Source organism: Cydia splendana, chromosome 19 (genome assembly GCF_910591565.1).
Source record: "Cydia splendana chromosome 19, ilCydSple1.2, whole genome shotgun sequence".
Classification (NCBI taxonomy): Eukaryota; Metazoa; Arthropoda; class Insecta; order Lepidoptera; family Tortricidae; genus Cydia; species Cydia splendana.
In genome coordinates this window covers 3780868-3807405 of record NC_085978.1, presented here as the reverse complement: position 1 = coordinate 3807405, position 26538 = coordinate 3780868, and the positions used below count along the sequence as shown (strand labels likewise).

Here is a 26538-nt window from a genome sequence, read left to right as displayed (position 1 = left end):
GAAAATATACAAAAAATCAAATATTTTAGGTTATTTTAACGTATTTATTCAAGACTAAAGAAAATTGTTCTTGGGCCGGTCGGAGGCGCGGGGCACGCCGATCGGGAGAGCGCCGGTCGGGGGCGCGCCGGCAGGGCTGGCAGTTTGTATGGCAGAATTTGGACTTTATTGCTAAGTCAATAAGGGTCGTAATAGATGATTTTACTCTAGAGCATAAAATGCGATTTTATGTCGTCTACGCACGACATAAAGGTGCACTTTTTGAGCATGAGAAGTGAAAAAATATTTTGTATGACGTTGGTCTAATTGGACGGTCGAACTTATGGGTTATATATATGGATAGGAGAAAAGAAAAGAAAATTGATATCTTTTATTTTATTATACTGAAATTAAAAGTACAAACATGTAGGTAACTAAACAAAACATTAAGTACTATACACGATGATTTATAATCGGTGATCAGGAGTGTAAAAATATTAATATCTAGCCCAATTTAAACTTATTAGTAATTAGGCTAGGTCTCACGCAATTATCTCATTGTTTAATTAATTAAAACATAATTAAAACTAAAAACCACTAAATACATGGTTATCCTACATGAAGTAACTACGATACGTCAAGAGCCATCGATATGGGGGGAAATTTGACGGATCTATGATTTTGTTTATGCATATGACAATGACATGACAAGACTCATATTAAATTATCAATTGCCATTAAGTTTGTAAAGAGGCAGATAACTCATAGATACCGATTAGTAGAGTGACAAGGATTTTAGGATAATCTTGAATCTCAAATTTAAAATTATGGTTAAAAAAAAAACAAGTGTGTTTTTTACGACTTCAACGGGATCTACATCAATTACTGAGTTAGAAAAAATGTTCCTGATCACCGATTAAAAATCATCGTGTATTTATGTTTATTTAAATATTCTCCTTTAACTTTGATACACAAACTCAAAAGTATTTTAAGTTTTAAAAAAGTTATCAACAATATGCACATAGAATAAAAAAAAATACAAAGTATTTTTAGGCTATACCTAATAAACGAATGCAGATCTGAGTTTTTGATATTATCAACAAGGGTCTTGTGACGTTTTGTCAGACAAATATACAAACAAGAAAGTGATTTGGTCTTCAATTTTCTTTGAGGTCCGGACCCCCTAAAATATTGAACATTGTATTTATTTTGTTACAGTTTTCTTACTTGAATCGGCCTTTGATGATTGCGGTCCCCAAAAGGAAAACCCAGACGTTTTGAACGATCTTTTTCTTTTTTTACTTACGTTTTGGGCTTTGTACTCGAATGGTTACATTACAGATGTAGGTTACGTTTTAAAAAGGTTTCCGATATTGTGTTTTGGGAGTTAGGCGTTTTCATTGTATTTGAGTGTAGGTATTGAATATTAACAGTAGATGTAAGTATTCCAAGATATAGGTAACCAACCACTGAATCTCCTGAATGCAGCTTTTCGTATTTTTCTTTCCGCTAAGTACCTAATACGTTTTACTACCCACTCACATGCTTGATATTTTTCAGTGACCTCTATTATTATAATAAAAGCTGCAAAGCTGCTGCAGCTGGTAGACACTGCTACAGTTACCAAAAGCAAGTGAGTGGCTACTTTTAAGCCGGCCGCCAGGCTGCTATAGAATAAATAAATATTTATAATTAAATAAATAAATATTATAGGACAATTTTACACAGATCGTCCTAGTCCCACAGTAAGCTCAATAAGGCTTGTGTTATGGGTACTAGACGACGATATATTAATATATATATATATAGGTATATAATATACAAATATATACAAATACTTACAGGAAGCGTATAAGGGTCACTACCGACTAGGCTAGGAAGGAGACCGTTCTCAGAAGGCAGAATCTCAGAAGTGATACCATTTTTAATTTTTTTCTGTCTCAATCACACTCATAAAATGTTCATTCGTGGCCACCCTTTTGCACACTTCAATTATAAGTATTAAGCGCTATAGTCATTGAAGACCTAATGGGCCAGCATCCCTCCGACAAAATGCGGACATCTAATGTAAACTTCAAAACAATACCCAAAAGCTCTAAACCCGGGCCTGAAGAGCCAACGGGAGTGGTCATTTCTCCATACAAACGTACTCCTCGTTTTCCTCCGTGGTTTTTGAAGCTAGAGCAATGATTTTTTCAACACAAATTAATATTGTCAATATCTGTGTCGGACCGTTTTGCTTTTTTTGATATTTTTGTTTTTTAAGGCGCTAGAGCCCTTCAAAAATGGCCAAAATGGCCTAATTGACTATGCCGCAATGAGAGGCGTGGCATTCAAAACTGATATCAATTAACCAAAAAAGCAAAACGGTCCGACACAGATAATTTCACAATCATTTAGATTTCCAAATTTGGTTACGATTGGTTAAGTTTTGGAGGAGGAAACAGAGGAGTACGAAACCTCGTATTTTGAGATTTTTACGCAGGATTTTTCGCCTTGTCCTTATCGCACTACTTTTAGGTGCCGCTTCCGTTAGCGAGACGGGTATATTTACCTAAAATATTTAAAACTCAGCTCCTGTTTCGTCTGAAGTATTAATAGTGAAACATGCGTGTCCAACTCGGGAGTCTCGACCCCGTATTAGTTAAGTTACTACACGGGTGTTAATTACTTAGACTTTAGAGCGTTGACCCTGACTAGCCGTTTACCGGATAAACTTTTAAGGAAGTACCGCAAAATGGGGTGAGTAGGGATTGTACATTGATTGGTTATGAATGGGGAGAGAACGGATGCCAGGGGGTGAGATGGTTTTTAAAGGCTACTGCTACCTAAATAATGTATTCGTATTACAAATGGAGCTATATTATAGTGATATTCATAGGAAAAAAAAAATCGTTCCAACAATGTTCCAAAATCACCTTTGTATGAAATCCCATCTCACCCCAACAACGAGGTACTACGGGGTGAGGAGGGATTTTGAGTTTATCTGTAAAGTTATGAAATGGAACTACCCAAAATCACAAAAAAACTAAAATACAAACGTCCGGAACATTTATTATATATATCATTCAGTTTACATATGTAAAAATAAAATGTTATAAATGTCAGTTTTGTCCCTACTCACCCCGTTTTACGGTATGTATTATGATTTTAAAGTTACCTACCATGTAAGATTATTTACTTACTTATTATATTCGGATTTAAGGCGACAATCTCTTTGCGGATATCCGAATTTTCAGAGGAAATGTGACATTGGGAACGGGGATATAGTGCGTTTTTTTAGCATTAGAAAAAGACTACACGATCTTGACGTGTTTTTTAATTGAAAAAAGCTTTTTAAAAATCAGTAACTATTACATATGAACGCAAAATAATGTAAATATTCGTATATGATCGTCATCGAGAATGACACGAAGTATACAGGATGATTCAGGAGACGTGTGCAGGACTTACACTGCGCATTTCGTAAATTATAAGCAACTGTTTCTTATCAGTATTAGTGAGGTTAACGTTAATTTTCTAGTCGTGTTGAAAAAAAAAGTTATTAATTTATTTACGACATGGATGGTCACCCTACAATTAGAATAGGTACTAAACTACCGATATTCTGTGTCAAATTGAATGTCATCACTGTCATCACGGTCTGGTTACTTTTGAAAACTCGTATCTCATTCATGTTTCACAGTTTATTTTCTTCGTAATCAAAATGCTGTCATTACGGTTAAAGAGGTTTTATGTTTATTAATTAGGTCTTGTAGTGACCATGATTGTAGAGAAATAAATTTGCCCTCACCAAAAAGTTAAAAAATAGGAAAAAGTGTGGTTGTTTCACCTAAATACGTCGGTGATCGATCAATTATCAGTTACTGAGTGTGCAGGATTAGTCCTGCTCACGTCTCATGAATCAACCTGTATTTTAATACAAAATTGCAAGAGCAGAGGATAGGTAATAAATCCGCCAACCGAACAGTCATTTTAGTTCGAGAAGACATACAATAAGAATTTGGGGCCCTTGACGAACGGTCTGGTCTATTGGATAGTGACCCTGTCTGCTAAGCCGATGGTCCTGGGTTCGAATCCCAGTAAGGGCATTTATTTGTGTGATGAACACTAATATTTGTTCCTGAGTCATGGTTGTTTTCTATGTATATAAGTATGTATTTATCTATACAAGTATGTATATCGTCGCCTAGTACCCATAGTACAAGCTTTGCTTAGTTTGGGGCTAGGTTTGAGCTGTGTAAGATGTCCCCTAATATTTATTTATTATTTATTTTGAAAAGTAGAGAATGCGAATTAAACTAACATTTTTCTACTATGATCTTCTATTTATTATGGGTAATCAAATATAATGTTACTGTCTGTCCTTCGGAGCCCCCTGAGGATGGGGGCCCTGGGCACGGGCCCCGTGTGCCCTTATGGTAAAAGAAGGTACTGAAGGCATATCGGCACTAGGTACTTTGAAAAAATCTTGTATCTCACACTGCTACTCAAAGTTGAAAGGCACTAACTCTGTACGTATCCCAATACATAGACATACTTAGACCAAGAAAAGTCTGCAGCGATTTTGATAGCCAACGCACTGCAAGTGTGTCATTTTAATGTCAAACTTCTATGAAATTATGACGTATAAAGGCATTCGCACTTAACTGTGCACCTTTAACGACAATCGTTACAAAACTGACGGTCAATGTCAAATCCCATATATTTTGTCAGGAATATAACGGTTAGACGTTACTGAAACACGACTTAAGTCGCGCTTTAAAGTACAAGTTAAATGAAAATGCCCATAAATAACACTTGCACTGCGTGGGCTATCAAAATCGCTGCAGACTTTTCTTGGTCTAACTTTACCATGTTTTCCTTTTGATTAACAGAACAAGATACGAGTTTGTTTCAAAGTAGTGCCGATATTATTAACACAATTATAGACCACCACGACCAGTGAAACCTGGGTCGAAACGTCGGTAAATAAAGGTAATAAAATAAATTCGCGATAGACCCGTCTATAAATGTGAGTTAATGTGTTCAAAACGCGATAGTTTTAAATATTATAGTGCCGATGGTTACTTACAGTTCTTAGTACTTATTCTTTTAATCTGCAACCCAATCAAAATTCCTACCTACCTATACTTAGGTACTTATTGCAATGTGTCGACCTCCGCGAACTCATTCCGATATATTTGCATTCGAAGAATCGCTCCCGCGTGGATAAAAAATACAAAACGTACGCTTTCAAAGGAAGCGTATAAGTTAAAAAGTATAAAAAGAATGGGTTCGAGTATAGATTCGTTATGGCTTGTGTGCTTTTGTTACCGAACCGACTTTACTAAACTGTTTAACATGGTTTTATGTTAGTACTTAGGAGTAGAGTTGAACTCCGCATGGCATTAGCAATGACAAAGTGTGATAATTTCATCATAAATTTTAAAGTTCCAACTTTACCAACAAAATTAGGCGTTCTGGTCTACCAAGAAAAGTCTGCAGAGATTTTGATAGCCCACGCAGTGCAAGTGTTATTTTAAAAGTCAAACTTCTATGAAATTACGACGTATAAATAACACGCAGTGGCGGTGCAAGTGTTATTTTAAACGTCAAACTTCTATGAAATTACGACGTATAAATAATACTTGCACTGCGTGGGCTATCAAAGTCGCTGCAGGCTTTTCTTGGTCTAACTCTAAGAACTTTTCAAACGCTGTTACGGCGTCGATGAAAAATACTAATCATACTTTAGTAAACGTAAATAGAATTACACATCACAAGTAAAAATGTATGTTAACAGAGTTACATCTGTATAAAATTCAACCAGTTTTCCAATCCGGCCAGGATTTAACGTATTTACCTGTGTTAAACAGAAGCCAGGGGTCAAACACCTTGAAAACACAGCACACACACACTAAAACCATAAAGGAACAACTACACGCTCCGATATAAGTCACATGATTTTTTTGTGGTGAATAGAGGATCACCGGGCATCGAACTCGTACTCGACAGATGACAGATACGGCCGAGCCACTTGTCAATGTCCACTGATTGATTTTTTTGAGATAGGCCGACGTTTAGGGTCCGGTTTTGTGGAACCGTTTGTAAGTACTGCCTTTGAGCGTACGAGGAAAAGTTTTGTTTGGTATTCGCTAGGTGCACGAATGGTGCTGCCCTCATTTTGCTTGTTTTTAGGTTTCCGTACCTCAAAAGGAAAACACGGAACCCTTATAGGATCACTCGTGCGTCTGTCTGTCTGTCCGACCATTCTCCCCCCCTTTATCTCCGAAACTACTCGGTCTAAAATTTTGAAAAAAAATACACAAAATAGTTCTTTACCTATAGAAAACCTATTAGAAATGTGCAGTCAAGCGTGAGTCGGACTTAATTACTTAGTTTTTGATCCGACCCCTACGGGTTTTTTAAAGACATTTCATTCGCGTTCCACATAAAAAATACAGTTAAAAATTGGGTAACGTACGGAACCCTTGGAACGCGAGTCCGACTCGCACTTAACCGGTTTTTTCTATGTCAAATCTAATGGAGTAAAATTAGTTCACGCGGCTGCCGCTAGTATTAATTTTTTAGTAGTGGTACAGTAGCAACGCCCACAACCTCTCTGCTTTGCCTTAAGGTTGACTGGTAGAGAATGTTACCTAGTGTGATAGCTAGTGTTATTACCTAGGGATCTCACTCACTCACTTCACTGGCTCAGCGACCCGAAGTGGATCTTGGTCTCCGACACCAGATTTCGCCGTTCGTTCCTAACCTAGGGATATGCTGCGCAAAATTTTAAACAGATCTATATTTTCACATTGAGATAATAATAATACAGTCGCTATCAGATATATCGGAGCGGCCAAGGTGTTCACAATATCTGAACACGCACTCTAACGCCCTGACAATAGAGGCGTGTTTAGATATTTGTGAGCGCCTTGACCGCTCCGATATATCTGATGGCGACTGTACATTATGATACAAGTGCGAAAAATAGTAAATTCGAAACGAGTGGCGAATTACCTATTCGCACATGTATCGTACAATGTTTTACAGTAAGTACATCTGGCCCTTTAAATTTTCGACATAGTTGCGTAATGTAATATCGCACTAGTGCGGTAAAGTAGCCCCATATGTACTGTAAAAGGTAAAACCTATAGTCTGTATGTTTAGGTATTTAAAAAAGAGTAAACAAAATCTACCCTCAAATGGCTTCTTAAGCCAGTTGAGGGTAGTTGAAAACATTACAAATGATCAAATAATGTAGGTTAAAGTCAGGTCGTTCAGTGACAGATCCAGATGGTTTTGTATTTGGTTGGTTAATCAATAAATGTTATAACTACCCGAAAAGGTACAAATTATTTGCTTACTTTTATTTAAGTACCTAAAGATACAGAGCATAGAGTAGAACTATCACATTTATCTTTTAGTTGACAATACAAACGAGTTTTTTCCTGTGCAGATGATTTCCGCCTGCCAATAAGATCTCCAGTATATTCAATTTCACGCATATCTGACCAGATGACAGGCGGAAGATAGGAATCTGTCTTGATGTCCGACCGTCTCACGTATGGAGGGTATATAGATGTAGTTTTATGTACCTACGTGCATGTCATATATGGAGCGGTGTGTTCGGGTTTCACAAATATTATATCGATTCGATATAGAGGTAGTCTTACGTACCTACGTGTCATATATGGAGCGGTGTGTCCGGATTTCACAAATATAGCTAGTTTGTTAGTGCACGACACCTTGCACTTTGTGACTATGCGCTGAAACTTGGCACAGTTGATTCTTAGCTGGTCATGAGCAGATACAGACCGGGAGACCTCGAGAGCCACGTCTCATTTAGTGGGGGGGAGGGGGGGAAGTTCGACGCCGCCGCGCTTCACTTGGAGCAACATTTCTCTAAAACTATACCTATTAGGGAATGTAATATATCATTTTCGGATAAATTAAGGATGAGGAATCTAGTTTTGGAACAAAAACAATGCACTTTCTAACAAAAAAAAAGCATAAAGTAGAAAAGACTAAAAAACGTATTTTTGATTTTTTCATAATTACCAATTTTTTTTTAAAGTATAGCAGGAATCTGAAAACAAAAAATACAGTCGTAAAGCTACACTTATTACGTTTAAGAAAATATATAGTTTAATATACAAAACTGTTGATAAATGGGAGATAAAAAATAATATTAAGCGTGGGCCAGAGTGATCTCAATACATAATATTATGAATGTGGGAAAGTTACTTATAATTTGTTCTACAATCGTTTATTTTTTAATAATTTCGTAAATAACTCGTAAACGGTAGCCCACAGCAAAAAAATATCGTTTACGTAAATAATCTGTTTAAGATTTCTTATAAAAACACTTACAATAAAGAATTTACTTCCATCGATATTTTCAATGTCACTAGGCCCAAATATCGTAACCAAATACTCAATATCCTCAACGACCAACATAGTGTTCGTCAGTAATGTGTCGTCATCATCGCTACTATCTCTGCTGTCATTGTACTTAATAATTATTGATCAGATTGGTTGTCAGTATTTTCAACTTTCTCTTTATTTTTCTTGTTTAGCTAATTTAAAATTTTAGAACCTCAATAATAAATATTATATACAATTCACATAAGAATGGTCTACAACACTTGGTTAACTTGTATGTAAAGATACGTTTTAGTTAAGTCCGTTTATTTTAAGTATGTTTTAGTGAGAGCGTTTAAGGAAGTAAGTGTTCATCTCAATAATATATGTACCTATCAATGTAACCTATTATCCTGTCGCATACTTCTGTTGTTTCTCCAATAAATAAAAAAAAAAAAATAAGTGCTCCTTTTTTTCGCTAAGGTCAATATTAAAAAAAATATTGAAGGGAGAAAATAAATACTAAGGTCCTCTTTTTTAGTCATTCGTAAATAACTCGTAAAGGATGTCCAATAGCAAAAAATATTTTAACACAAGAATAATTAGCATAAAATTTCCTACAAAAAAGGTTATTCAAACTTTTTCGCTAGGATCAATATTTAAAAAGGGGACCTTAGAATTTATTTTCTCTCTTTAATATCGTTTTTAATATTGATCCTAGCGAAAAAGTTCGAATGACCTTTTTTGTAGGAAATTTTATGTAAATTATTCATGTACTAAAAATTGTTTTGCTATTGGCCTTCGTTTACGAGTTATTTACGAATGACTAAAAAAGGGGACCTAAGTATTTATTTTCTCCCTTCAATATTTTTTTTAATATTGATGGTACCGAAAAACAGTAGTACTTATTTTATAAGAAATCTGAAACAGATTATTTACGTAAAAGATATTTTTTTGCTGTGGGCTACCGTTTACGAGTTATTTACGAAAAACAAGAAAAATAAACGATTGTAGAACAAATTATAAGTAACTTTCCCACATTCATCATATTTTGTATTGAGATCACTCTGACCCACGCTTAATATTATTTTTTATCTCCCATTTATCAACAGTTTTGTATATTAAACTATATATTTTCTTAAACGTAATAAGTGTAGCTTTACGACTGTATTTTTTGTTTTCAGATTCCTGCTATACTTTAAAAAAAAATTGGTAATTATGAAAAAATCAAAAATACGTTTTTTAGTCTTTTCTACTTTATGCTTTTTTTTTGTTAGAAAGTGCATTGTTTTTGTTCCAAAACTAGATTCCTCATCCTTAATTTATCCGAAAATGATATATTACATTCCCTAATAGGTATAGTTTTAGAGAAATGTTGCTCCAAGTGAAGCGCGGCGGCGTCGAACTTCCCCCCCTCCCCCCCACTAAATGAGACGTGGCTCTCGAGGTCTCCCGGTCTGTATCTGCTCAAGACCAGCTAAGAATCAACTGTGCCAAGTTTCAGCGCATAGTCTCAAAGTGCAAGGTCCCCATACAACGGTGTGCAGTAACAAAGCAGCTAATATTACATCGATTCGATATAGAGATAGTCTCATTACGTTAGGTATTTATTACGTTACATGTCGTATATGGAGCGGTGTGTTCGGATTTCACAAATATTATATCGATTCGATATTAAGACGAAAGTGCCCCGAAACCGCCTTGCCATACAAATGTAGTCTCCATTTTCCTCTCTGTGTATTAATATTATTGAAAATACCTATCTTGAGACTATTTGGCGTGTATCAACCACAGCTATCTCCTTCGTTTGATTTGATTATTATTTTTCCATACATTTAAAAATTTGTATGGAATTTGTTTTCCTCTCATAATTCTTAAAATAATCAAAAGAAAAAAAATCTAACGAAGGGGATATGGTTGATATAGAGACATCATATTGGATACAAATATTTTCTATAGTGTTAACATCCAGGGAGTAGTATGGTGAAGCGGTGGTCCCGTTTTCCCTTAATAGGGTTACCTATTTGACTACTAGTCAAATCAGTTTCTTTTTTCGAACTGTCAAAACGATTTTGCTACTATAGAATTTATATGAAACACTAGCATGTGACGTCACAATCAAATTACCTACTCTTTTAGTTTTATACGGGTTTAAAAATAGAAATTGTGTCTAAAAATAACTGCTGTCCACGTTTTTGTATTAATCTTCTGGTGCTTTATTTCATGCATGGTGTAAAATAATTCATTTTAAATACAGTCAAATACCCTATTTTACGGTTACGTTACGTCTTGAATACCTAGACTAGACATAAAAATTTATTATGAACGCACTTTTTTAAGTAAGAAAAATAAATAGAACTTATTTAAAAAAGAATTTATTATTATATACAAAAACAAAAGAAAACAACATTTAGTACATTACGATTAAACACCTACCCACCAAAGATTATCAAAATAATTTATAACAAAATACCTACCTTTCATGCTCCGAAGACCGTCAGAGCAAGTGAAGCACTATTTCGTCGCCCCTTACGTAAGCCTCTTTAGCTCAGTGGTAGAGCACTGGTCTCGTAAACCAGGGGTCGTGAGTTCAAACCTCACAGGAGGCACTTGGATAATTACTTTTTGTAACTTTTAAATGTTCTTTTTTGTATTGTAATATTTAGTTTTTGATTGGAAATACATTATTTTAACAGGTAAATAGTTAAATTTAGCATTAAAAAAAAGACTTCTAAATACAACCAAATATGTTAGAAAAAAACATGTATGTCAAAAATACATAAATAATTGCGAAATGAATTCTTGACATTTTAAAATAATTTTGTGCTATCTCGTTTATTTTATTTAAGAACATATTCCCAATTATACGATTAGCTTTTGTTTACTTTCTAGGTTTTTGTTTCTTTCTAGGGTCAATCACAAAATAAAATGAACTCGAATTTATTTCTATTTATTCACAACAAACAAGTTTCTTAACTAGAAAACTAAATCCAATTACCAATAGAAAAACATGCTATTAAAATTTCCACGCAAACCGTTTTTCAATCAACTCTCCCGACCATAATTTTTCATTTCAAATAATTTCCATTAAACACTCACTAACAAACTTTTTCTTTGGTTTCAGATCAACGCCATTTAAAACTCAAAACAACGTTCCAAATTTAAAACTTCAAAACGTTCCAAATTTAAAAATGTTCCGTTACTGGTTGTGTTTTGTTTTTTTCTTGGCGGGTAACTGCGGCGCGAATAACTGTAGGGACGCCAACCTTTGCTGTCCGGGGCGGGACAGTGCCTGTGTGGTGCAGAAGGCGCACCAGAACGCGATAATTGAGGATTTGACGGACAAGCCGTGTTACTGTGACCATGCGTGCTTGAAGTTGGGAGACTGCTGTTCGGATTTTAGAGAAACTTGCGGAGGTAAGTGTCTTGCGTTATTTAATTTAAATTTTCACCACACCAGCTCGGAAAGGCTTACTTTGCACTTCAAAAACTGATAGCAAAGTTGCATTATATTCACATGTGAGGCAAAGTAATCAAATGCAAATTTTGAGTGGTTTTCTTATGTTTGCTGGTAGAATTGACTTTTAAATGATGCTTTTGGATGATAAATATTAAATAACATTCAAGTGGATTTGATTTTGTTTGATATTTTACATTTAATATTTGCTTCGGGTTTGTGCATGCGGTGAAAAATGTTGTGTTTCACTCGGGGGCAAATTTTGTTTAACCCTCGTGCTCTCAAACCGTCGCAACGCTCAAGATTCCATTTTACGAACCATTCGCTACGCTCGTGGTTCAATTTTGGAATCTTCCGCTTGCTCGGGTATCAATATTAGCACGAGCGGTTAATCAACAATTTTGCCCCCTTGTAAAACAAATAACTATTTCACGCCACTGCGAAAGATAACAGAAATTAGAACAGACCTAGAAAAGATAAGATAACATCATATTTTAGTTATACTAGGTGTAGTGTAGTGAGTACTTTAGGGGTCATCCATTAATTACGTCACACGAATTTCTAGGTTTTTTGACTCCTCCCCCCCTCCTTGTCACACTTGGTCAACGAAATCGGCAATTATTTATTTTCACCACACCAGCTCGGAAAGGCTTACTTTGCACTTCAAAAACTGATAGCAAAGTTGCATTTTATTCACATGTGAGGCAAAGTAATCAAATGCAAATGTTGAGTTGTTTTCTTATGTTTGCTGGTAGAATTGACTTTTAAATGATGATTTTGGATGATAAATATTTAAAAACATTCATTTGGATTTGATTTGGTTTGATTTTGTTTGATATTTTACATTTAATATTTGCTTCGGATTGGTGTGGTGAAAAATGTTGTGTTTCACTCGGGGGCAAATTTTGTTTAACCCTCGTGCTTTGAAACACTCGCAACGCTCAAGATTCCATTTTCGAACCACTCGCTACGCTCGTGGTTCAATTTTGGAATCTTTCGCTTGCTCGGGTATCAATATTAGCACGAGCGGTTAAACAACAACTTTGCCCCCTTGTAAAACAAATAACTATTAATATTTTATCAAAATACTTTTGACAAAAGAAATATTAGTAATTTTATAACCCAACACTGATTAAGAAATAAAATTAAACTAATTAAAACGATTATCGTTTCAAAAACTTGTTATTTAACTGTATAGCGAATAAAATTATTTAAATAAATTTTCGGTTACTGATGAAGTTAAAAGTGACGTCACAAAGTTTGTGACTCCCCCCTCCCCCTTGTCACAATATGTCAGATTTTCTTGACCCCCTCCCTCCCCCTAAACGTGTGATGTAATTAATGGATGACCCCTTACTAGTGAGTGTAACATAAAAGTGTGTACTACACAGTGACTGATTGGTTCACAATCATACAACATTAGGTCATTTTCGGTAGGGCTTTTAATCCTGTTAGATTCATCCTCCTGAAAGGCTGCATTAATAAAAACACCTATGGCATGGCTATTTAATAAAAAAATACAAAAAAGCGGGATGTTATGATGCTGGTTGTAAATGTAATATGTGGCTTTCCTTCAGAAAAGGGTCCTTATGCTCCATATGCATATAGCCACATATTGAGTCAATACAATTAAATACATTTATTATAAATTAATAACTACCTACTGGTTAGATTGATCAGACTGACATTGAACATTAATTCGAATAACCCAAAATCAAACTTCAAGTTCCATGTTTAACCAAACGGAACCCAATCACCGTGCTCCATCTTATTTATTCCGTACTCATTAAACATTCCTTAAACCGCCATTGGAGTTCTCTTTTTAAATTTAACAAGCCGTTAACGAGTGTTGTTTAACACGCTTAGCGAGTGCAGGGCAGTCGCTTGGTTTATAACCACAATAGGGACCCAGGGCCGTCTTAAACTATGCTGGGGCCCTTGGGTACATAAGAATTTGGGGCCCTTTTGGAAAGTAAAGACAGAGAATTAAACTAACATTTAGCTACTATGACCTTCTATTTATTATGAGTAATCAGATATACTCAATCTTTCGGGGCCCCCTGAGGATGGGGGCCCTGGGCACGGGCCCCGTGTGCCCTTATGGTAAAGACGGTACTGTAGGGACCATGGGGGCCTTTATAGCTAAGGGGATATAACAATGTCCTATCAGTTATCTGTTTCACAGATAACCAGGACTGGTGGCCTAGCCAACATGGTAATCGTCGGTAGAAAACACTAATCGAAACTTAAATACATAGGTTGTATAAAAGTATAGTTCCTTTTTTTATTTTAGCATTAGAAATAAGGTAAACAATCTTGATGTGTCTTTTTATTGAAAAACACGTTTTATAAATAAGTCACGGCAAATGTGTAACAATTATGAATCTAATACGATCATTTATATTCTTCTGCTTTCATAAGTAATAGTTACTGATAAAAAAAAGCGTTTTTCTATTAAAAGACATGGCAAGATCGCTTACCTTCTTTCTAATGCTAAAAAAAACTAACTATAGACATGTATTTTCGTAGTGTCTGTCTTTGCGATACATTTTTACCTTTTGTATGGTGTTTAATGTATCGATGTACGTGTCACCTTGGCTAGGTCCCCCGGGGTTCTCGCTGACCGCTCGACTCATTACAGCTCAGAGGGCCTGCCGCCAAAATGGAAATATAAATTTAGTTATTTGCCTCTTTATCACTCCCATATTCGTGTGATAAAGAGGAGGATAATAACATTTCGGTTTTCGTTTTTCGCGGTAGACCCACAGTATTCAAGCATGTGGAATCACTAGAACTTGAACTGCAAATCCAAACGGCGTAAGCGCCTTACAATTCCTATTAAATAAATGCTTTTTGTAACTGGACTCCTTGGAACCAGAGTGCCATCTCAGGATAAGACTTTTTGAAATTGGAAGGGAGGTATCGAGAAATAACGGTCGGTATACCGTTACCGTTAAAATCGGGTATTAAAAAGTAAGTGCCTTATTGTATCGGTTGCTGGTTAAAAACACGGATGCATTTATGCTTACGAAAACCAAAGTTATTAAGGGGCCCTTTAGGTATATTTCAAAGAATCGGGACGAAGTGTTTAATTTTTTAATAAAATTGGAAATAGAAATAGAAATAGAAATAATTTATTTGCAGAAAAAGGGTACAATAATTATCTTAGGTTAAATGTACATTACATACAATCGTTTCAACTTTTTCAGCTGTTGATAAACAGCATGCAAATTTTTTATACATTGTTAATAATGAAATTACAATACAAATACAAATAATACAAATAATTGGACTGAATCATTCTTTCTAATGATTTCGTGTGACTGGGTAATGTGATGTAGATCCAAATAATAATTTGGTAACAAATAATCTAATCGATTTAAAGACATTTATTCTCATATCAGGTCACTTTACAAGAGATTAATAAAACAAATAACATATTCCAACACATTTTAATACTTACAACTAGTGACGTGCAGTGGGAAGTTTCCAAAATGACGAAATTTTCACACGGAAATATTTCGGAAACTTCTCATATTTTTGGATAAGTAAGGTAAGTTTTTTATTTCCAAAATGAAAGTTTCCTTTGTATACTGTGAAATTTTCCTGACACTACTGAGAACTATTAACAACAATTTTGAAAGTTTTCGTAACTTGTACCAAAAAATTACAACATGCGATTTCAATCAGATATTTTAGTCTGACAGAAACAGGTAGGTACATAGGTACAGTCACCTGCAATAATATGTTACACAACGAAGGCCGCAAAAATATCTGACACGATCTTATTTGTATAGCCATAAGAGCGTGTGACATATTTTTGCGGCCTTCAAAGAGTAACATATTATTGCAGGTACTGTACCTATCGTGTTACTTAATTTAAAACCATACAGTTACCTACCATACCCACCTGTACTTCGACACACTTCATTCAGTATTTCTTATTGAGGTGAGCTAGGAATAACATTTTTCTTCGATACTCTCATAGATATTGGATCGGTGAGAAAATTGCAAATGTAATTCAAAAATAATAGTGTGTTCGTGAATTTATTTCTTACCTCAGAGGAGACTGAACATCAAAATTATGTATACATTAACGTGCTTTGTTTCATGGTAAAAAAGGTTCATAAGAATCATAAGTTTTAAATATTTATATAACATAATTATTGCTGGTGTGATCCTGTTGACCTTGTCTATTTTCATTACATGTTAACCTCCTAAGGCCCAAGGTCCTACCTATGGTACTTATTCAGATCTATGAAATGTAAATCATATTCAATTGGAACAGAGTCGCATTTGTTTTGTTTTGTTAAATTTTCAAACAAAACCAAAATCAACTCTACCCCTGCACTATAGGTTCAAATTTCAGTGGCCAATTCTGGATGTTCCATTTGTATGGTTGGGCCTTAATATTATTTTCGGAATTTGTTTTGGTATTTCAACCTTTAAAGTTGACAAAAAAAAATTTAAACAGACAGTTAGTAGATAGTGTAGATACACTGCCAAGTTTAGGGTTAAATAGTACCTGCACGAGAAACTAATTCTACAAAACGTTTACTACATTTTTACAAAACAATACCATGTTTGCAGAACGCCTGACCGCGAGAGCTCAGCCCAAAACAATCGTGAAAGCAACTTTTTGCCTTTATTTTTGTGGCAGGCGCTAACTTTATTTAATAAACGGTTGGAACAAAGGTTGTCTAAAAACCGCAAGGAAGTTGTAAAATTTATTGTCTACAACTGTATTTTATTTAAGTATAGTCAACCAATTTAAAATTTATTTTTTAGGGTTCCGTACCTAAGGGGTAAAACGGGACCCTATTACTAAGACTCCCCGGTCCGTCCGTCCGTCCGTCCGTCTGTCACCAGGCTGTATCTCGTGATCTGTCGTGATCAGCTGACATTTTCACAGATGATGTATTCCTGTTGCCGCTATAACAACAAATACTAAAAACAGAATAAAATAAAGATTTAAGTGGGGCTCCCATACAACAAACGTGATTTTTGACCGAAGTTAAGCAACGTCGGGCGGGGTCAGTACTTGGATGGGTGACCGTTTTTATAGATAATGGTACGGAACCCTTCGTGTGCGAGTCCGACTCGCACTTAGCCGGTTTTTTCCTTGTTACAGTAACATTGTCATGAGCTAAAGCCTTTTGCCTGGCGTAAAGCCGTTGGATGAGGTTTTTCATTAAACATAACATGATGTCAAGTACCGAGTGTAAGCTGCTACTTAGCGATGAATGGGGGTAGGCAGCTGCCGCAGGATATTAAAAAAAACGTATTAAAACGAGAGGTTACGAGTCCCATGTACAGTCAGCCGCGGAAGACGTTGAGCGAGCGAGCGAGTAGCGGTCACGCACACTACAATAAACATTATGCCTACACATACGCACACAAAGAAATATTATCGGTATGACAGCTCTGCTGATGGGGGGCTCCGACATGGCTAAATTTATCGGTAGCGCCTTCCGATATCGGATGTCGGAAGGCGCCTATGATAAGAACAGGCGCAGGAGAGTGCCATTGGCATCAAGTCCGCCTTTTTTGCGTTATTTATCGTTTTTAGTAATAATTATTTATTAAATGCGCATAAATACAGAGAAACACATATATCTTACATTTTACTTCCTTGCGACATCCGATATCGGATCGGATAATGTGAAAACGCTCTTAGTAGTAAATATAGTTTCGGCACCACGACCGAAACGTTCGCGAGTTTTTCGACCGAAACCAGAGGGCCTACCGCGAACCACGTTCGACGTGTTGCCTCTCTGTCGCACTTGTAAATTCGTACTTAAGTGTGACAGGAACAGGAAGGCAACACGTCGAACGTGGTTCGCGGTAGGCCCTCAGACCGTCGGTTGAAACATGATTTAATTATCCCGAAACCTGCTGAATCCGAAACTTCGGTCGAACAGTATTTTTCTGCTATTTGAGATAGTCATTTCGCCGCCGACTGTACAAAGTAAACAAAATGGGTGCTACAGCGTTCTGTATGCGAAAGGGCAGATTGCCAGCTGGGCTTAGTAGGTCTGTGTTCTTAATATTACACGCTAAATCATGTCAAACGGGCCTTTCAAAAACTTAGAACAGCTTAAGTAAAAAAAAAATAAAACATTGTGATTATGTGGCTTTAAACACCACCACTACCACTATCCATCACAATCTGGGAGTCTACCGCGAAACAAGAAAATCTAGATTTCGTTATCTAACCTTTCTATCACCCTTGCATATTCGAGCGATAAAGAGGCAGATAACTAAATTTCGATTTTCGCGTTTCCCGGTATAGCTGGTTTGTTAGTGCACACCGTTGTATGGGGACCTTGCACTTTGAGACTATGCGCTGAAACTTGGCACAGTTGGTTCTTAGCTGGTCTTGAGCAGATACAGACCGGGAGACATCGAGAGCCACCTCTCATTTAGTGGGGGGTGGGGGGGGGGGAGGGGGGGAAGTTCGACGCTGCCGCGTTTCACTTGGAGCAACATTTCTCTAAAACTATACCTATTAGGGCATTTGATATATCATTTTCGGATAAATTAAGGATTAGGAATTTATTTTTAGAACAAAAACAATGCACTTTCTAACAAGAAAAAAAGCATAAAGTAGAAAAGACTAAAAAACGTATTTTTGTTTTTTTTTTGTAATTACCAATTTTTTTTAAAGCGTTGCAGTAATCTGAAATAGAAAAATATAGTCGTAAAGCCACACTTACTACATTTAAAAAAATATGTGGTTTATTATACAAATCTGTTGATAAATGGGAGATAAAAAATAATATTAAGCGTGGTTCAGAGTGATCTCATATGAAGGTGGGAAGGTTTCTTATAATTTATTCTACAATCGTTTATTTTTTTTAGTTTTTCGTAAATAACTCGTAAACGCAAAAAAATATATTTTACGTAAATAATCTGTTTCAGATTTCTTATAATATAAGTGCTACTTTTTTTCGGTAGGATCAATATTAAAAAAAATATTGAAGGGAGAAAATAAATTCTAAGGTCCCCTTTTTTAGTCATTCGTAAATAACTCGTAAACGATGGCCAATAGCAAAAAATGTTTTATTACATGAATAATTTACATAAAATTTCCTACAAAAAAGGTCATTCAAACTTCTTCGCTAGGATCAATATTAAAAGAACACATTATAAGTAACCTTCCCACCTTCATATGAGATCACTCTTACCCACGCTTAATATTATTTTTTATCTCCCATTCATCAACAGATTTTTATAATAAACTATATACTTTTTAAACGTAATAAGTGTAGCTTTACGACTATATTTTTTGTATTCAGATTCCTGCAACACTTTAAAAAAAAATTTGGTAATTATAAAAAAATCAAAAATACGTTTTTTAGTCTTTTCTACTTTATTCTTTTTTTTTGTTAGAAATTGCATTGTTTTTGTTCTAAAAACAGATTCCTCATCCTTAATTTATCGGAAAATGCCCTAATAGGTAAAGTTTTAATGTTGCTCCAAGTGAAGCGCGGCAGCGTCGAATTTCCCCCCTCCCCCCACTAAATGAGAGGTGACTCTCGACGGCTCCCGGTCTGTATCTGCTCAAGACCAGCTAAGAATCAACTGTGCCAAGTTTCAGCGCATAGTCTCAAAATGCAAGGTGTCGTGCACTAACAAACCAGCTAGGAGGCCCTTGTTAACAAAACCGCCTTGATGCATCAATGTCATATTTTATTGTCTGTGAAAACTTGTCAAAAAACAGTTTAAGGCACAGTATGTATAAGTCTTACAGACACTGCTTATGCTGAGCGGCATCCTATTTGGTGTATGTTTCGCGTTTACGCCAAATAAATATTTTCTATTTCTATTTCTAAGTTACTCTATGGTTTACTAGCCAGCTTAGTGCACTCTGGCGGGTGGCGGCAGAACATTGCATTTTTGCATAAAATATTCCCATTTTCACTAGGTAGGTATAAGTGTTATAAATAGGTACTTTATTTCAATATTTGTGAACACAAATGTTGTTATTGGAGAAATATTTAAATCCCTATCTGAAAAAAAATTGCAATTACACCTAAGTAAGGTACGATAATAAAATGGCGGCGCAACACGGAGGGATTTTAGGATTATCCTTCTTATTATTCGTACAGTAAAATATGCCACGTGATAGCGACACCTACACGGCATTATGTTAAATTTTGTGGGATTTAGAAATATCAAAATTCAAATAGCACGAAATACAGACCTGCTATAGGAATTAGGTAGTAGTAGTAGTTGGTACACTATGGTGCATTTATGAGTTCTTTATAGAGCAAGGTATTCCAGGGCTAGCCTGTAGCCAACTGACGGAGTTAACCGTTTAGGCCTACTTGCACCATCCCACTAACACGACGTTAAGCGGTTAAACCGTTAACCCAGTGTCAAATTGTACTGGTAACCATGGTAACTCCAGGTTTAACCGGTTAACCCTGGGTTAGTGGAATGGTGCAAGTGGCGCTTACACAACACGGATTAACCCGGTGTTAACCGTTTAACTCAGAGTTATCTGACCCCGGAACGCGCAAATGGCTCTTAATACATTTCTTTTCACTTGTATATAAACGAAATATAACTTCAGTTAACGTTTGAACTTAGAACTCATATTATTATAATTTCGAGTAACATTTTTATTTTTTATTTTTTTATTTATTTATTTATTTCCACACTTACAACTATCTTTACAGGTGCTAAACCTAAGACAATAGTGCAACTATTAACATATATAATTATATATCTATCTAACATATGTATATCTCTAATTGATGTTATGTCGCATATAACATAATATGAACAATGTGGACTTAGTGAATTCAGTCAGAGAACACCAAAACAAATCAATGTTCTCGGCGACTAGGTTAAGGGTCCGCACCGCGCGCGTCAGCGGCGCCTTCCCGAGCAGGTTGGTGCGCCCGCGCCGCTCGGCCAGCAGCCGCGGCCGGAGCCGCCGCCACACGTACCTGTCGGGCACGTACAGGCTCACACAGCTCAACACAACACTGTTGTAGGCTTTCCCCCGCAGCAATCGGAACAAGTATGTCGCCAGACACAGCTCTCTGCGCACCTGCAACTCGTTGTATCCCACCATGCCCAGGACAAACAACGTGGGATACATAAGAGGGTAAAAAGGATATACTCCATATTGTCGTAAATACAGAAAACGAATAAATTTATTTTGTATACGTTCGATCATTAACTGGTATTTCGCCTCATGCGGAGCCCAGATTACTGCATTACATTCGAGATTGCTGCGGACGAGAGCATTATATAAAGCCGCAACTGCTCCAATGTTCGTAAAGCTGTGAGACCGACGCAGTACAAAACCAAGCATCCTGTAAGCTTTTTTACAAATATTTTTAATATGATCCCGAAATCTCAAATCAGATGTAAATTTTAAACCTAAATCTTTAACCTCTGTTACTTTTTTTAAATTTTCGGCTTGGATATAGTAGTCGTGACAGATAGGGGTGTGCGCACGAGAAAAAGTAATAGTCACGCACTTGGATGAGTTAAAATATAACTTGTTACTTTCACTCCATAAAACGACCCTGTCTATATCGCTCTGGAATTTGACGCAATCTGCAGCACTATTTATGGGTAAAAATAACTTTAAATCATCCGCAAACAGTAAGCATCCTGCATGTCTGATAATCTGGGGCAAGTCATTTACCATTATAATAAATTCTAAAGGACCAAGGTTGCTTCCTTGACTTACTCCAGACCTCACAACATAAGGATCCGACCTGTGTCCGGCGTACTCCACATACTGCCGCCTGTCAGTCATGTAACTCCCAAAGAATTTCAATAAGTGAGGAGTCAAGCCGACGCCAGCCAACTTTCTTAGCAGGATGTCATTATCGACGACGTCGAACGCTTTTTTAAAATCAAAATAGGCGGCGTCAACCTGGCCCCCACTGTCCACCACTGGCATAATCTGGGACACGTAGCTGAGCAAGTTAGTAGTTGTACTACAACCCGGCCGAAACCTAAAAATAACGCATACATTCTTCTACAGTATTAAAATTATATAGCGGAGTCCAGTCAATGGACGATAGTGACGCGTATAACTGCGGATAGTCTGCCTTAGCAAAGTTCCACCTGTGTTGCGCCTGACCGTCGGCATCAGCGTCGGAGCGGCTCGCGCCCCCGCGCCCCCGCGCCCCGCCCCGCGGCACCGACACCGACACCTCAAGCGGCGGATGGTATGCGTCAACCGGCACCAGCACCTCCGACGCTGCGCGTACGGTAACATTCTCCCCCAATGATGTTAAAACAAGGTCTAATTGTCTATTGTTACAATTTTCTATTTTGTTTCGCTGACTGAATCCACAATAAGTCTGAAAAAATTCAAAATAATCGCTAACATAGGTAGTACAAGAATGTAAGTTGAAATCTCCTACCACCACTACTCGGCTATGCGAAACACATAATTGTTCTATAATCCTAAATAAAAACAAATAATCGCATTCTTTACTATTGGGCGGTATGTAAACAACGCAACACAAAAACAACAACTTATCCCGCTTGTACACATTCGCACAGACGAGTTCGAACACCTTATCGCTCACGGTGACGTCACCCGGCAACTGCACGCTCCTTAGCCCGATGCGCGGTGGGGCCACGAGAAACACGCCGCCTTGTTTTCGTCCATCTGTGCGGTCACATCTGACAATGTTATAGCCCCGCGGTATTATTTCAGCATCGGTAATAGACTGATTGCATCCTGATTCTGTAATTGCAAACAAATCTGCACTTGAGGACGCCAATCCTAAATAAAAAATTTCCAACTTTGTTCGAAGTCCTCGCACGTTTTGGTAATATACCTCAAATGTTTTATTTTGGGATATATTTAGGGTCTCTGGGTTTTCGAAACCACACCCACTCGCTGAACTCGACGCCAGTGGGCCAAACAGTCGGGTCACACAATTGATCGTAATAACTTTCTGGAACACTTATTATGAAAGATGCATAGTCTCTTTCCGTTTTATGTTTTATTTGCTCCACCTTTACTACACAATCATTTCCACATATTTCTTTGACGTATGTTTCTAGTTTTTCTACCGTTACTCCTTTTTTTAACCGCCATACATGCAGATATTTTTTACGTTCTGCACCTTGAATATCTCCCGCGTTCGATTTGGCACCTATTTTTACTTCGTTATTAGGGAACCTACTTCTCCTTTTTTTCCTCTTTGCTTCTTCCCATTCTCCTTCATTACTTTCGATATTTTCCATAATTTTCTCGGTATTATTTATACTTGATAAATCTACCAAAGTAGTGTTGCCCGCTGGCTGCTTCTTATCCGCGCGTGAACTATCTTGTTTAGTGGCCCCACTTTGTTGTGATGACGTAATGGGAAGTTTGGTACCTGCCGCTGGTGAGTTGTTTGGGCGCAATTTTTCTGACACCACGGGTAGATTCTGTGTGGTCACCTTTGCATACGATTGTATTGGTGTTTGTGCACTAGGAGATAAAGTTTGACTTTTTCCTTTAATTTCCATGCCACTAATGCAAGCCTCCAGTTGTTCATTTCTTTTTTTCAATTGTTTTACTTGGTCTTCTAGTTCGCTAACGTTACTTATTTTTTCTTGCGCTACCTTCATTTGCTCGCGTAATTCTTTCAACTCCGATTGATTTTTAATAAACAGATTCTCTAACTGTTTAAATGCTTCCACTTGATTATCCAACCGAATCAAAATCTCGGTCCGGAAGCCACTAAGTGCATCTAATATTTTAGAATCATTTTCATTCAAAGAAACATCCATCTGATGACGATTGCCGCGTATAGTATTAACATTACTCGTAGGAGTGAAGGTCTGGTCCATGATTTTTCCTCTTACCGGTGTATCGTCGCGCTTCGGCCTCGAGCAGGCACATCCTGGGCACAACCACTGGTTCTTGTACTCGTCCGTGAACGTTTCGAACGTCTCCGTCGACAACGCCAAACACTTAAGATGAAACAGTCTTTTACATGCTTCCTTTGAACATTCCATATAGGAAATATCATAAATTAGGTCGTCACAGCCACCACATCGCGACTACATTACATTTAAACGCAAGTACTATTTTTATTTAATTTAATAACTCTCATAGAATATAAACACGTCCGCACTTGCGCGAAATAGCTAATTACTTATCCCTAAACGTTTTCCCTAAACGTTTGCCGTGAGCCGTGAGACCCTCACATTCGTAACATAAATGAATTCTCTGCGTAACGCGTATATTCTCTCGGTTATTACTATAGCTCTCACGGGAGCTGGCGTGTTGAGCTCAGGTGAACTAGGTACTTACGGCTCAGCCACGACATTGCGCGACTGGCGGCGGCGGCGGCGGCAACCATAAGTTGCAGCGAGACAGCGATCGGACCTTACGTTCTTATGGTTGCCGCCGGCCAACCGGTCGCGCAAAGTCGTGGCCGAGCCGTTAGTGCAAAGGCGCTTAACCGATTTAGATGAAATTTGGTATGGAGATAGTTTGCAGCCCGGGGAAGAACAAAGGGTAGGTTTTATCAATCATCATCATCATTCAGACAAAATCGTGGACAGAAGCTAATAGTTAGTTATAAAAAGTTATTTGGTAGAGTAAGGTAAGTACTAGTGCTCGACATGCTAATGCCCAATATATAACACCTTACTGTCACCTCTATTGACAATGACTTAAGTTTCAAGGTGACATGTACTGGGACCGCGTCTAGCACCAGCACGTTTACCGTAACAAGGCAATGTTTGGTAAGGTTAGCAATGTTGAGCATGTTAAGGCTGCCTTTCCACTGAGGCGGAGATGAGAGGAGACGTGCGGGAATCAAGCAATAGCATTGATTGTAATCCAGCACCGGCTAGGATGTGTTGTTTTCTGGCGCGCGAGTCCATACTTGAAGTCGCCCTAGAAGTTGGAGTCACGCGCGAGAACGCAACTCTGTACGGCTACCACCAGTTTTGACATTGACAGATACGCTCGCGTCTACGTAAATTACTTTCTATACATCTCGCTTGCACTAATATGCGAGTACGAGCGAGATGCATAGAAAGTAAGTTACTTAGACGCGAGCGTATCTGTCAATGTCAAAACTGGTGGTAGTGGTTCTGCTCAGGTCTGATCTCTGCCTTAGTGGAAAGACGCTGAAAACAGAACCAATGCTATTGGTTAATTTTCGCACATTTTCTCTGACCGGCTAGCATGAGTTGCGTTCTCGCGCGAGTCCATACTTGAAGTCGCGCTAGAAGCAGGGGTGCGGAACTCCTCCTTTCGGGCATTCTCGACTCCGTTCGGCTCAGCATTGCTCCGAGCAATTATTAGGGGTTGGCACAACTTGACGTCCCTTTCCGTGCACAACCACAGATAAGATAATTACTTGAATTTTGACAACCTTAATTAGCAAAAAGGAATAGTTCCTTGCCATATATTAGAAAGGGTAGCATGATTCGTCCCTGAACCGCTGTCAAACTTCGGTTTTGTAGGAGTGTCCTTTCTGTACGGTATTACTATTATTTATTCTGTGCTAGAAGTATGGAGGCTCATCCCTGCCTCAGTGGAAAGACGGCCTTACGGTTTATCGCAGGCTTTTATAGACGATTGCAGTTCACACGTAAGTTTCATGTGAGGCTCGCACTTTCGGCAAGCGCTCGTAACACGACCTTCGCGACCCTACTAAATTTCACCCAAGTATCATTCTGTAGATCTGCAATCAAGATAAGCGGAGTGCGCCTTATTTATCCTCTAGCCGCCCAGAGACCTATAAAAAGGTCTCCTGTTCCATTCTAATTTGAACTTTGTGGTGACAAACTCAACATTTCATTTTGCTTGGCAAGGTTTGACGTATGGGCGGCTAGAGGTTATATTTTTATTTACATTTTCTTTTTAAACACGACGCCTCTTTATGACCATGTTGGAAGGTGTTGGATTGTTAGGGGACTTATGTTGGGGAAATTGCATGAGGGTTTTTAGGGTAGGCTGGAAAAGGGGCACGTTTTTAACAAGCTTTTATTAGGTCGACCTGTATGTATCTAACTATGTAATGGAGTCTAAGGTAACTAATTTAATCATCTTCCAAGGATCGTAGCGTCATGAAAATTGGCAGCTGTATATATAGTTCTGATGACAATACAATAATATGGTACTGTCGAACTGATCTGATGATGGAGACAGGAGGTGGCCATAGGAACTCTGTGATGAAACAACGCAACCTAATTGTGTTAGGGTTTTTTTAGAATTGTCTCGATGAGTATTAGTTGTCTGTCCTAAGAAAAGTACAGTCAGCGATAAAAGTTTGTACCAAAAATGATTTTTTTGCCAAAAACTTATTAGGTTAACTGGTTGTTAACTGTCGAATCTTAATTTGGAAATGCGATTTTGAGTCATTGTAGGGGTACCTAAACACCTCATGGAAAATATACACTTGCATTACGAATGCGACTGCCATCTGACCTTCCAACCCAGAGGGGAAACTAGGCCTTATTGGGATTAGTCCGGTTTCCTCACGATGTTTTCCTTCACCGACTAATATCTTCTCGAAAAAAAGCTACATTATGTCACCCTTTCGCGTGTAGTAATTAAAGTAAAAGTAAAGTTTTAATGCATTTATGTATTTATTCATTCCCAGATTCCCACCATTGAAGTCACTCACGGATTTCGGTGTAGGAAGGCGATGGAATACTTGTCTTGTCCCCTCGACTACTTTTATAGTGACTTTCAGAATTACCTGAATACTCAACAGTATTATGTGTAGACAAAAGCATAGAATACCTACATACATAGG

The 26538-nt window shown here is 37.4% G+C and overlaps 1 protein-coding gene and 1 non-coding gene across 2 annotated transcripts in view; both read left to right on the top strand.

Annotated features, from left to right (window-relative positions):
• Positions 1-10865: 10865 nt before the first annotated feature.
• Trnat-cgu (transfer RNA threonine (anticodon CGU)) lies at positions 10866-10937 on the top strand. The gene has a single exon. It is a non-coding gene; the product is annotated as a tRNA-Thr (tRNA).
• A 532-nt stretch (positions 10938-11469) lies between these two features.
• LOC134799918 (somatomedin-B and thrombospondin type-1 domain-containing protein-like) overlaps positions 11470-26538 on the top strand; it is a 70547-nt gene continuing 55478 nt past the window's right edge. The window contains exon 1 of the mRNA XM_063772357.1: positions 11470-11745. Coding sequence (XP_063628427.1) covers positions 11520-11745 — 226 coding nt within the window. The 5' untranslated portion in view covers positions 11470-11519. The remainder of the gene's footprint in view (positions 11746-26538) is intronic.